General features: G+C 35.6%; 1 protein-coding gene and 1 long non-coding RNA gene across 3 annotated transcripts in view; one reads left to right on the forward strand and one right to left on the reverse strand.

The window, feature by feature from the left end:
• The window catches only part of si:dkey-20j1.2, an 82,809-nt gene that overhangs the window by 16,508 nt on the left and 52,584 nt on the right, over positions 1-13,717 (forward strand). Inside the window, exon 3 of one of the 2 annotated variants that reach the window (NR_170144.1) lies at positions 7,275-7,378. The exons of the other annotated variant lie outside the window; for it this stretch is intronic. This is a non-coding gene — a long non-coding RNA (si:dkey-20j1.2). The remainder of the gene's footprint in view (positions 1-7,274; positions 7,379-13,717) is intronic. 2 annotated transcript variants of the gene reach the window in all.
• gsg1l (gsg1-like) overlaps positions 10,371-13,717 on the reverse strand; it is a 73,898-nt gene continuing 70,551 nt past the window's right edge. Inside the window, exon 5 of the mRNA XM_087243256.1 lies at positions 10,371-11,138. Within this exon, the coding sequence (XP_087099382.1) occupies positions 11,084-11,138 (55 nt within the window). The 3' untranslated portion in view covers positions 10,371-11,083. The remainder of the gene's footprint in view (positions 11,139-13,717) is intronic.

Consider the following 13,717-nt stretch of genomic DNA (forward strand, 5'->3'; position numbering starts at 1 on the left):
TTTCATTTTCTATAGAAATTTTAGATGGCACTTAGAGGTTTTTGCATCTGAACTCTTCAAACACTTTACTATGGAAGTCAGTGGCTACAGATCTCCAGCTTTCTTCAAAATATCTTTCTTTGTGTTCAGTAGAAGAATGAAACTCAAATGAGTTTGGAACAAATAAAGTGAGTAAATTATGACAGAATTTAAATGTTTAGGTTACCTATAATGATATTTCAGATTTAAAAATGTCAAAAAGACAGACGTTTGTATTGTAAATCCCATACACTCCTAGTTATGCTTTGCGCTCATCTGATGTTAGTCTTTTAACTGCTCGGTCAACACGCTTAAAAACTATGAGTGACCGGGCATTCTCTACACTGGCTCCTAAATTTTCGACCTCTTTATTCTCTGATATTCGAAATGCAGAATCCCTGAGTATTTTAAAATCATTTCTTAAAGCGTATTTTTTGGGGTAACGTTTTGATTAGATTTTTTTCAATTTATTTAATTTTTAGATATTTTACTATTATTCAAATTTTATGTGTTTTTAATTATTTTTCATTAATTTGTTAATATTTTTTTTCTTTGCATTCATCCTTGTAAATATTTACTTCTGCACTCTATATGTTTGTAAAGTGCCTTGAGATGCTACTTTTAGAGGTTTATTAATAAAGTTTAATATTATTATTATTATTATTAATCATTCATTCATTCGTTCATTTTGTTTTCTGCTTAGTCCCTTTATTAATTAGGGGTCACCACAGCAGGATGAACCCTCAGTTTATCCAGCATATGTTATATGCAGTGGATGCCCTTCCAGCCCAACACTCGGAAACACCCATACACTCTTGCATTCACACTCATACAGTATGGCCAATTTAGCTGATTCAGTTTATCCATAGCGCATGTGTTTGGACTGTGGGGGAAACCGGAGCAAACGGAAAAAACACACATGAACATGGGGAGAACATGCAAACTCCACACAGAACTGCCAACTGACCCAGATGGGCCTAGAAACAGCAACCTTCTTGCTGTGAGGTGATCGTGCTACCCACTGTGTCACCATGACGCCCATTATTATTATTATTATTATTATTATTAATAATTCTTATTGCCTACTTGAACAAGAGTAAAAAAATTTGGGAAGGAAAACATTATCTTACTAGCCATATTCGGTAGGAATTTGTAATTTGTAGATTCTGTCAAATTACATGCTTATCTTATTAATATATTTATATATAACCCATAACCAAAACTGAGTGATTACTCAGTATTATCCTCAAACCTACCCTGAACATAACCTTAACCCATGTAGTAATCTTGTATAATCCAGCATTTTCTTTGGTAAGTACACAATAAGTACACACACTGTAAAATGAAGTGCATCCATATATTTTATTTTTTCCAGAAAGGTAAATTACTCATTCTTAAATAACTGTTTAATGGCAACCTGTGGTGTTTGTTGTCTATGTTGTTGGTTTGAATATTAGCATTGCTATAATGGCCTAAACATCCAAATCACAGAAGTGCTGATTTAGTACAATAAGTAAAAAAAACTTGTTTTATCAATTGAAAAAAAAAAAACCATGGTCATTTCTTGGAATGGCATTATTTGCTTTTGTCATTAACTTATTAACAGATTAAAAAAAAACATGTGATTAAGTTACTAATCTACAATTTTTGGGGCATTTAAGCTCACCGTAGTGTGCACTAGCAGATTGTTTGACTCATGCACACTCTGATCAGTCATTTCAGCTTTGCCCGGAGGCATAGGATGTATCCGACGCCCATTTTAGCTGCCATTACATAACATCTTCATACTGGCATCAGTGCTTATAGCCAAGAAGTCTGCATCTCCTGCTGCAGTTGTTTGGACAACATTTACGCCCAGTACCCAAACTGGAGCTTCTCACAGACAAGGCACAGACTTTCCGCTTTTCACCATCAGCGGGTCTGTCAAATGGCTGCCGGTGAGTTGCGGCTGTGAGCTGAAGAATTCTTCGGCGCTACCTTTACTCGTTATGCATGCTGAGCGCATCCCGTGTCAGCCTCCACACGGAGTCAGAGAGCTAGAGAGCTATCTATTTATAGCCCGCTCACTTGCTCCCACCCACTCCCAGCCTCCCTCATTGGACGGAGCCTGCACAACAAACCAAGAAATCCTATATGCCTATTAGGATCCTACTCAGTCCTTGGGCATAAATAATGGAGGGATTTTGGTTGTGGGGAGAAGAAGTGCACCTTCTTAATAATGCATGAGCGTATGGGGCAACTGTGCCTCATTCTTCCCATGGATGAAGCTGGGGTGGATGAGCATGTGACCGTATTGTGTTCAATCATCTATTTGGGGTGTAGGGTCTCACTGGCCATCTGGCATACTGAAATTGTGTCTTTAGGGGTCGCCCCGGGGATTTGCTTAGCTCGTTTAAATTGAGAAGGAATGAGTGCTGTCCTAAATTTAGTGTTTTTCGTAGCCTTGGTTGGATGTTTTTTTTTTTTTTTGAATGGAAGGGCCCCTCTCGGCCTCTTCGTGGCTGGCACCAATCTCATCAGTCATGACTTCATGCCATACAAAGGATTCCCACACAATCAGGCCCCGTCCTAGCAGACTCGGCTCTCCATTGGTTTGCGTGTCTGTGTACTTTCACTGCAGGTCTAGGGAATCTCATAAAGACAAGCTTACTCTGGATTATTGTACAAAGCAGCTCAGAGAGAGAGACGGTTATGGTTTATGGTATGTCAATAAAAAGGAGTTATGCGAGAGAGCAGGTTATAACTGCCAAAACCTGATGTTTTCCACGTTTTGCTCCCCCTTACTCACGATTTCTCTTAAACTAACATTTGCAGGTTTGTTTAGAAAATTCTGTAATAATAGGGTTCAGGGTTTCTAAAGGAAACTGTAGGACACAAGCATTTTCAAAGAAACAAAGTGCATTATGTACAAAATGAAACTTTTGTGCAAATATAATTCTGCAACACTGACAAATGACAACAAAAGCCAGCGAAACTGAACTGAACTGAAAGTAAAAACCAATATGAAGAAGGCATGGAAGCTGCGGTATATATATTTATGTAGAAACTGTACAAAACGCTCTGTGTCAGCCTTTTTAAGTTAATAAATTTGCATTTTTGGAGCCTTGGTGTTGCCGCCTTTGATTTACATATATATTTATGTAGAAAATAATAATTTTTGTAATATTTTATTCCTTTAATTCTTTTTCATTTGTAAAGATATTTGCATGTTGCTGTACATCCTGTGTGTATTAAGCATTATGTATGCATTTAAGGTGCACAACTAAAGCGCTCTGCGCTGGACTTTAGACCTGCATTCAGCTGGTCAATTGCGCAGTCTATTTAAGTTCTTCAAAATAGCAACACGTCACCAAAGCACCTTAACACACCTCCATTTTAGACCGGCATACCTATGAGTCCACAAAGCAGTGCAAATGGATTTGCTATTTAAACGTGTTGCAAAACAGGAAATGGGTTGCGTTGGTCTGCAACACATCGCGCAAATAATTAATTTATTTCAAGGCTGCTTAAATACAACAATAAATATTGCTATAATAATTACATAAAATGAACATCTGCACTGGGCAAAATATCTAGCACCCCCTTGTATGCTTGATTCGAACAAGAAAAAATATTCATCCTAAAACATTAAATAAATGTTATAGAAAGCCAAAATGTAAAACATCCACATATTAGAACACTAATCTATATTTTGTTTTAACTGAATTAATAAGCAGACTCATTGTATTTTTTGAAAAATAATGCTTTAGTTAAAGATCTGCCAAATAAAACCTTATAATTCCAAACAGAAAATGACTTTTTAGAATTAGAAGCTTCTTCCTGCATTTGTCCTGTTTTTTTTTTTTTTTTACCCCAATTTGCAAATTTAAGAGAGTTTTAATGTGATGAGTATATTTATTGTCTCTGTCATGCTAATGTATGAAAGAGAACTGTTACACTCATATTGTTTGCTATATGTAATGCAAAAACCTTAAAGAACAATATCTCAATATCATTTAGAATGCAGACAGAACCTTATAATTCCAAAGTGACGAATTTCTAAATATTGAATTTTTATTGCGTTGAATTATTACATTTTTTTAAATTTAGCATTGTTATTTTATTTAAATATAAGATGGAATCATTTAAAATGTGTTTTACATACTCTCGGCAGTGGCTAAGTGGTTTCCTAAGAAGTTTATAGACATGTCTGCTAGTAAAATGTGCAGAGACCTTTACGAAAATGTACAGTAAACGCCGATTTTTTAAATTTTATTTTTTCACAATGCAAATCATATTCTTACCCTCATGAAAGAAACCCATTCTTTCAGTCCTCCTAGTTCTTCCCACAAATTTGATTAAATGCCACCACAAAAACAATGCAAAGTATGTGGCTGTTTGTTTGTACCACCCTTTATTTTAGAGCAAATCAAATTGTTGTAGTGTGGTGGCAAATGACAGCTGGATCATGTATAATTATGCAAAAAAAAAAACAAAGAGTGCAGAGTTTAAGAGACACCTGGCAAAGCTTCACTCATTTGGACAGTCAAATCAATCCACCAACGATAAACTGTGGTCAGGAGGGCTGAGAGAGTAAACTTGAGAGCGAGTTTGACAATCCGCATGTGATAAACTTACTGTACAAACATCCACAGGATATTTGAACCATATGAAAATGATTGCAACCGTTTCCGTAAAGTCATTTTTATGAGTCAGGACAAAGGCAGTGTAATCCAAAGGGACTCCATGCCCTGGAACATTAAATCCAATATCACATTCACTGGAATACCAATCACAAAACAGAGTTCCTATAGCGAATGAACAAAACAGCTGCATAGTTTGCTTGATCCATTGAGGGATTGAAAAGCTATCCATTAAAATGATGCTGAGTGGGGGTTTTTAAACTAATGTCTTTAAAAGGTGTATTTTAGAAAGATATTAATAAACATATACACTCACTGGCCAATTTATTAAGTACTTTATCTACAGTAGTAGTGATTGAAGCCTTCAGAACTGTGTGTGGCACTGACTCAACAAGGTGCTTTAAAGCCTTTTGTTTTAGGTGTTGGTATCAATATGTTAGTCTTAAGGTAATCTGTTATCTAGTGTGCCACAAAACAATAATGAGATTTGCATTTAGAAGATATAAACCAATCCAAATCTTTAGGTTTGTCACTTCTGGCAAAACAAATTAACGATTTATTTGATGTCACCTCATACTTCTGTTTCTCATCAAATAATTTCACAATCAAAGCTCACAAATGTTTGATATGCTTCACCCCCTTAAAGGTGGTATTGCTGATGCTGAAATTGGTCATTTATTTACAAATCAAATTTATTCACATGTCAAAAAAAATACTACAAGAAAATAATAATCAATAGCCAAACTATTTTGATCTTAACTCCTCATTAGTTGTTCTGAAACTCTACGACAAGACCTGAAGGAAAATATGTTGCACACATGAATATATTACTAGGGAACTTTAGGAGATTCCAAATTAAATCTGTTTTAATTTTCTATACCAACATGAGAGCATCACACAATTCTGCAGATTTATGGGCAGCTGATCTTCCATTTCAGCACATCCTAAATGTGCTCTAAAATGTGCCCTGGGTTTAGTATATTACCATGTTGAAGAAATCAGCTTGAGGAGATTTGAGTTCTGTGACATGGCACATCACAAATCCACCATGATATGGTACACTGTGGTCAGCAATTGTCAGCAACAATTCTCTGTTAGGTATTTAAATGACGCTCAATTGGTATAGGGAGCCTAGTGTGCAAAGAAATTTTCCACCAGAAGCCTGAACCATTAATATAAAATGGAATGGATCAAAACTTTCATGTTTATTATGACACATTTGCACCTTACTCTCCAACTGTCACAGCAGAAGTGAAAATTGTTAGACTAGCTTTTGTCCAGTTTTTTGTTCTTAAATGACATCTCTGCTGCTCATCTGCTTCAAAGTTCAGCATTTCACATGCTCAGAGGTGCTCTTCTGCAGTATTCTACTGAAAACAGTCATCATTTGAGTTACTCCTAATCAGCTTGAATTAGCATGGTCATTCTTTCCTGACCTCCAACTGCAGCTCAGTGGATATTTTCTTTTTCTCCAGACCATTCCATGTTAACCGCAGAGAGGGTTGTTTTTGAAAATCCCAGCAGATCAGCAGTTTATAAAATAGACCAGCTTGTCTGGGAGCAAGAATCATGCCATGTTCAAATTTCCTCCTCTTTGGCATGGTCATTTTGAACTACAGCAGACCATCTTGACCATGTCTTCATGCCTAAATGTTAACGCATTTATGAGCAGTTAAACATGAGTTAAGTGATCAATTCCATCTACATATATACTTTTATTGATTCTCTGACAACACAAATTGAATGTTTATAGTAAGGTAAACAGATGCCACGTTTAATCCCCATGTTCAACTGAATTACACAAAAAATGAATGAAGAAATGAATAAATAAATACTTAAATACTGTCCTGATCATTTTTTTTTTTTTTTGCCCTCATCATTTGATTTGAGTATCTACGGAAATTTGATCCGATACTTCTATAATACATAAAAAAGAATAAAGAAAAGCGTAGAAAACAGATCTAGGATGTTCCTTATTTTTTATTTAACATTTTATTTAACATTTACCATTCAACAACTACTGTATGTTAACAAACAGACCACTACTGTGAGGTAGCTTGAACAATCAAGTAATAAATAACATCTATTCTTAAGTTTTGGACTTTCGTGCAACAGTAAATATAAAAAAAAATCTAATATAAAAATGAATGAATCAAAATATATATATATATGACTATGTATAAAAAATGTTTGTAGTCTTTTTATTATTAATTTTTTTATTTCAGTTTTTGGAAACTTGCAATATTATTTTAACTAGTAAAATATGCACCAACTCAACATTTATGTTATTTACAGTATATATTTTTAAAATAACTGTTTGACCAAACTGTTGTTATCAAGTATTTTATCCAATGTGAGTTTAAACAACTCAGACTGTGTTGTCTTTATTATAATAAACCTCATGTTTTTCGAACACATTTTTACAGTGAGCCAAATATAGTGTACGCCTTTTTAAGATCAACTTATGATACTGTTGCAAGCATGAATGCTTTTGTACATAGTCCAACATATCATTCTTGTGCTATGGTTCATGATGAAGTAGGATTTCATACCATCTGTGTTCTTTTTATGCACCATGGGTCAGCAGCAACCAATCAGATTGCTCTCTGCTCAAGCCTCGCTTTTTTCATCCAGATGTCACCACAGGCCTCATAACAGCTGGAATGATGACCATAGGGTGGGTGCATAACCTGTTCAATTCAGCAAGCATCTGAATTCAAGCAAACATCCCTGATGAGGTAATATAACTGTCCATTGAGTGCTAATGAGATTTAGACAAGGGCGCAGAGTATTAGCGTATGGATCTAACTATAACACATCAGCGCTTCTCTATGTGTCCCATCTAATTTAATCTCTTCTGAGGCAGATTTGAGGAATAAAAATGTGTTGCATTGCATCACACCGCTCGGCGTGACATAACAGCAATTTGATTTGCAAGGCCTTGTACTTTCACCGTGACTTAGAGACTGATCAGTCCAGCAACATGCTGCACTGCGGATGACTCAGCCACAGCTGTTGCCATCGAAACCAGCCTCCGTCTCTTAGTAACAGTGTTGTTGCCAAGTAACCGCATGTGTGAGTGTGTGTGTTTGTGTTTATTGAGTTACATTCAGATTTCTACACGAGGGCTTGTGAATCACTGCACCGACATTACTGCTCGCTCCAACCGCTCTTGACGTAACAAACGCATAAATAAATAATGAAATCTAATCCGAGATTGTGGATCTCCTCTGGGATTAAAATAATAAAAAAAAAGAGTACTAATGTAATCATTTCTAAAATTAGCAATTTTGGTAATAATGTATAAAGCTTTGAGTAAAGGGTTGAAGCCAAATGCAGTTTAGTTTGCACTCTTTTAGAGTGGGTTTTAGTTTGGTGCTGTTAGAACTGCTTATTACATTTACATGAATACATTTAACAAGAGCATTTTTAAGTGATTGACAAAATAGTAACACATAAGTTTTTACTTGAGATCCAACAGTAAAATTAATATTAAGTGCAGTATTTAAAAATAATTACAATTAATATTATTATGTCTAAAATTTCATTTGGAAAATGAATTACATTTCATTGCCGTTCTTTTACATTTTTAGTACTAAAGATTTTTTTTTATTTTACTAATTGCTGTTTTTATGAGTTTATTAAATTAAATTTAAGTTCAACTACATTTATCCATTTATATATTTTTAGTTTTAGTAATCTAAATAATTTAATAATTATTATAAATATTCAGATATTTAAATCCTATTGTACTTTTTTCTATTTTGTGCTTATCTTAACAAAATGTTTGATTATTTTACTTAGAGCTGGGTAATTCATCGAAAAGTAATCAAGCATCAAACGCTCAGGTATGGTCCAGTGCAGCCTTTGTTAAAATGTAACTTGTACACGCCGCACATTTGCACAACATTGACGATTTAGGAAGTAGGAAAAAGGAAAGCAATTGAAAAAAAGACCGGGAAAAATTAGATCGATTGTACTGTAGGTTCTGAATGTCGATTTTGGTTTATTTTTTCCTACTTTGTCCCTATTTCAATTATGAAAAGTAATCAATTTTCAGAACCTATAATTTATCTTATTTTACCAGACCATTTTATCAATTACTTTCCTTGCTGTGTGTGGAGTCATGTGACCCTGCTCTGTTAAGGCTGATGAATAAGTCCGGTGCAGCTTTTGCTAAATTGTAACTACACGTCGCACATTTGCGCTACATTGACGATGATTGTAAGCTGCACCAGAGATGCCTTGAGATGGCATATTTTCCATTACGATAAAATTATTATTTACATTAAAATATTTTTTTACATAAGATTCAAGAAATGCACTGTTTAAAATGATTATTTACAGGATATGATGTATTTTATTCAGAAGAGACGCTGCTTATTGTCTACTTTTAATATGAAAAACATTGAAAATAATTTTTGTTTCTAAAAGTGCAAGTTATTTATTTTCACTATTTATAAGAAAAAAGTGACTGTTTTAGGGAAGGTGTGCTTTAATTTCAGTTGTAAACTGATGTTTAATAAATAATCATAGATAGTAGATGCGTGTTTCCTTTAATTGTTTTAAAATCAAGTAATGCACCCTTCATGCAAAAATCTCTCACTTGTAACATGTGAGCATATTTGTTGTACAAAACTCATCAGTGGACTATGAGGGCAAAAAACTCAAATAAATAAATAAAATAATCGTTTATTAATCGTAATTGAGTTAAAATGTTCAATTAATGGAGATTTTGATTATAGGTGAAATTGCCCAGCCCTAATTTTTGACACCAAACAATTTACAATAAAATACACTTGTGTTTAATAGCCTAGTGGTTAGCACAACGACATTTGGTGCAGTAGCACGTCAGGGCATCCCAAGTTCAAATCTCGGCTTGAGGACATTTCCCAACTCTACCCCTATCTCTCTCTCTCCCCCACTTTGCTTCCTGTCTCATTACTGTCCTATCTAATGAAGGCTAAAAAGCCAAAAATAAATCTTTTAAAAAATAATAAATACACTTGTATTTACTTAATTTGCTTAATATAATCCAGTTTTCATTATAAATTGTAATATGTACTAAATACATTTTTATATATTTTTTAGTTTATTTCTGTATAAGTCTGACTATTTAAAAATTTCTATCATTTTTATAATACATTTATAAATATTTTAATTATTAGTTTTTTTTTTACTTCAGTGAAAATGTATGTTTATTTTTATTTATCTTGCATTTTATTCAGTCTTTTTTATAGTTGTAATTATTTATTAATTGCTTTTAATTAAAAACTATTATTTGTGTTATTTCTTTATATATTGTTGTTTTTTTCTTCAAACATTTATTTCAGACATGATATATACAGTTGAAGTCATTTGCCCCACTTTGAAGTTTTCTAGCGTCTTAAATATTTCCCAAATGATGTTTAATAGAACAAGGAAATTTTCACAGTATGTCTGATAATGTTTTTTCTTCTGGAGAAAGTCTTATTTTATTGTTTTATTTTGGCTATATTAGGATATATCAAATCAAAATTCTAAGTAATGTATGGCCTGGTCCTCCTATGAAACACCAACATAGTGCGTGTGTGTGTGTGTGTGTGTGTGTGTGTGTGTGTGTGTGTGTGTGTGTGTGTGTGTGTGTGTGTGTGTGTGTGTGTGTGTGTGTGTGTGTGTGTGTGTGTGTGTATATATATACAGTTGAAGTCAGAATTATTAGCCCTCCTTTGATTTTTTTTTTTCTCTTTTCTAAATATTTCCTACATTATGTTTAACAGAGCAAGGACATTTTTACTGTATGTCTAATAATATATTTTTTTTCTTCTGGAGAAAGTTTTATTCATTTTATTTCAACTGTATATGCATACATACATACATACATACATACATACATACATACATACAATCATACATAAATATATAAATCAGTAAAATCTATTTGTTGTTGTGTGCGTGTGGATATCTAATAGAAGTCCATGGTATTTTCCATGAAGGAAAAGCTACCAAACATGTCCATAAATCTCAATGTCATTCAATGTCAAGCATCGCTTCAACCCGATGTTAACAACACAAATAAACACATTTAAAGGTGATTAAGAGGGCAGCAATTAACAGACAATGTAAAGCGCAAGAGAATGAGATCAGGGGGCCCCTGCTCCACAAACAATGCAGATCTCTCAGCTCTAGGTTGTTCATTCATAGCAGCAGCAGCAGCAGCCCACCCACAATCCACTCCACCTACAACAGGAGCCCCTCTCCAGCTTCATTGACGTCATTGCTGACGCACAGGGCCCGGAGTGGCCCGCAGATCAAAGGCAGCCACGCGCAAGCCTGAAAAGGAAGTATTTTTAGCTGGCACCGAGCAGGGGGAGGTGGGGGTGGAGGGGGTAGCGACTGGTCTTTGTCTAGCCCCCTCAAACAGCATATGCAGCATCGTGCTTCATATTCCTCCTCTCAACCTGTCATTCCTCTCCATTCCTTTCTGTTGTTCTCAAGCATGTCGTCCACATTCTGTCCCTGTTTGGTTACCGGAAAAAAAGAAGAAGAAAAAAAAACAACATAATCCTAATGCTTACTGATAGTTTACCTCCACAGATGCCATAGCAAGGATTTAATGCCTTTTTTGTCTAGTGTCCAAAATGGTTCTGTGTGTTCATTGACATAACATGGGATGGTTGTGTGGAAATGCTGCTGATGGTTGATCAAAAGCCTTTAGTGTGTGTTGTATGGGTGATACACTGGGTGTTGTTTATCATCGCTGAAGCGGACAGAATGGGGACTTGCTGAGAGTGTGCATTGGTGTGTCTGAATTAGCATTTGTCTGGTAAATGACTACTTTTTTTTCTGGGGTGTTCCATATAGCTGCGCTGTCAGCGTTTGCACAAGCGTGTGAGTCCACTGGCAGGAAAGGAACACAACTAAATTGCTGAACACACTATGGCTGGACATCAAGAGTGGGAACCTTTTTTGGACTTGTTAGGAATAAAGGTTTGGCGAATTATGGAGTGATTGCAAAAATAAATCAACTCAGAATGATTGTTGCATGTGCTTTTTAGTGACTGTTTTTGGAGGTTGCATGTTTATTATTTGCACAACTTTGAAATTATACTGAAAAACGGACATTTATTTTATAGCAAAGAAACAAACAAACTGATTATATTCTAATCAGAATGATAGTCGATAAATCATTGGCTTCGTTTACATGAAATTATGACAAGCTTTTAGAAATATTCAGCTTTCCCTTATGTTAAAGTTGAAATTAAACTTTTCTCATGTTTTCAATTCAATTCATCTTCATTTATAGCGCTTTTAAAATGTAAATAGTTTTTCAGTTTTCAGAGTTAAAGTTCAGTTTAGTTCAGTTCAGTGTGGTTTAAACTGCACTGCTGAAAGTCCAAACACTGAAGAGGAAATTCATCGATGCACAGCTCCACAAGTCCCAAAACCAAGCAGGCCAATGGCGACAGTGGCGAGGAACAAAACTTTACCAAATGACAAAAGTGAAGGATAAAACAGGCTCAGTTGGGCACAACCATTTCTCCTCTGGTCAAAGTTTTTGTGCAGAGCTGCAGTCTCTGCGCTGAAGGCTAGAGAATGCTGGACGTCCATCGTGAAGAAGCTGTATTTGTGTGTAGGTCATAGGCGGGTGTTTAGGCTGACTCGTGGTATCAATGTGGAGACTCGTCTCTCATGCTCTCCACTCCTCCTGTCACGATTACCAGTGATTGTATGCCATAAGATCACTGGATTTCACTAACAATAACTTATGGACTACAATTAAATCCGCCATTTCTGGACTACATTTTCATACATGCACTCCGCTCACACTCACACATGCTTCCTCATCTAGACTGATTACTCGCACCACCTGAGGATTGTCAGAGACTGGTTGCACACACTATTTAAGCTACACACTCATTCCCTTTGCCGAGTCTTGTTAACTGTATAGTTACAGTACAACGCGTTTTCCTTGTCTTGTTTCTCCGTGTTTTGACCTTAGCCTTGTTTACCTTTTGCCTGCCTACTGACCTCTTGCCTGTTACTTCGACTATGATTCTGGACTGTCTTCATATATCTGTTTGCACCTGTATTGACCTTTGCTTGCCTGACCACTGATTAAACCTGCATTTTGGATCCTACCTCAGTTGTATGTGTCACTCCCTGTGGTTACACCTCCATGACCACCACTGCATCTGCTCAGGACAGGGCTTGGTCAAGGATTATGGAGAGCTCGGGATAAGGAAAAAACCCACAGTATTTTGATCAAGCTGATGCAATTAAAGTATTGACAAATAACAAAGTATTGATTTTCTTTACTTTCTCTAGGTGCTCCAGCTTCCCCTACTGTCTAAAGACATGTGATATAGGTTAATTGGATAATCCTAAAAGTGTGTGAATAGGAGACTGTGGGTGTTTACTAGCACTGAGGCTTGTACTCTCAGTCCTGTTTGTGACAACAAGGGAATCTTCATGTTTTCAATTCAAGTCATGCTTATTTTTATAGCACTTTTACAATGTAGATTGTGTCAAAGCAGCTTAACATAGAAGTTCTAGTAAATTGAAACTGTGTCGGCCCAGTTTTCAAAGTTGAAGTCCAGTGTGGTTTAAATTTCACAGCTGAAAGTCCAAACACTGAAGAGCAAATCCATTGATGCGTGTACATGCTGGTAAAACATAATTGGTGGTTCATTCAGCTGTGGCAAGCCTTGGTAAAGGAGTAAATAAGCCAAAGGAGAGTGAGTGAGTGAGAATGAAAATCCATTATTTTCCAGATAATTTATACTATTACAACAACTTTCTCCCTAGTCTGGCACAAATGGCATGCTTAGTTCCAGGTTTGATGAAAGCCCACCTTCTAAAAATCAAACTGTGTACACTTTGCCAGTGTTTTGTTATCGGTGAACAGAGATGGTGTTTGTTTTTTTTACCTGTTTCTATACTTTGCCACTTACCAAAGCACTTTCACAAAGAATATTGGTCTAGAAATCCCACAGAACCCTGCACACACAGACATAGCAAGACAGAGTATCAACGTCATTGTTGTTTTGCCCCTTCCCAACCATTAACCATTTGCATTTTCATAAGCAGGGCCACTT

This window comes from Danio rerio, chromosome 3, assembly GCF_052040795.2.
Source record: "Danio rerio strain M-AB ecotype USA chromosome 3, GRCz13ab, whole genome shotgun sequence".
NCBI lineage: Eukaryota > Metazoa > Chordata > Actinopteri > Cypriniformes > Danionidae > Danio > Danio rerio.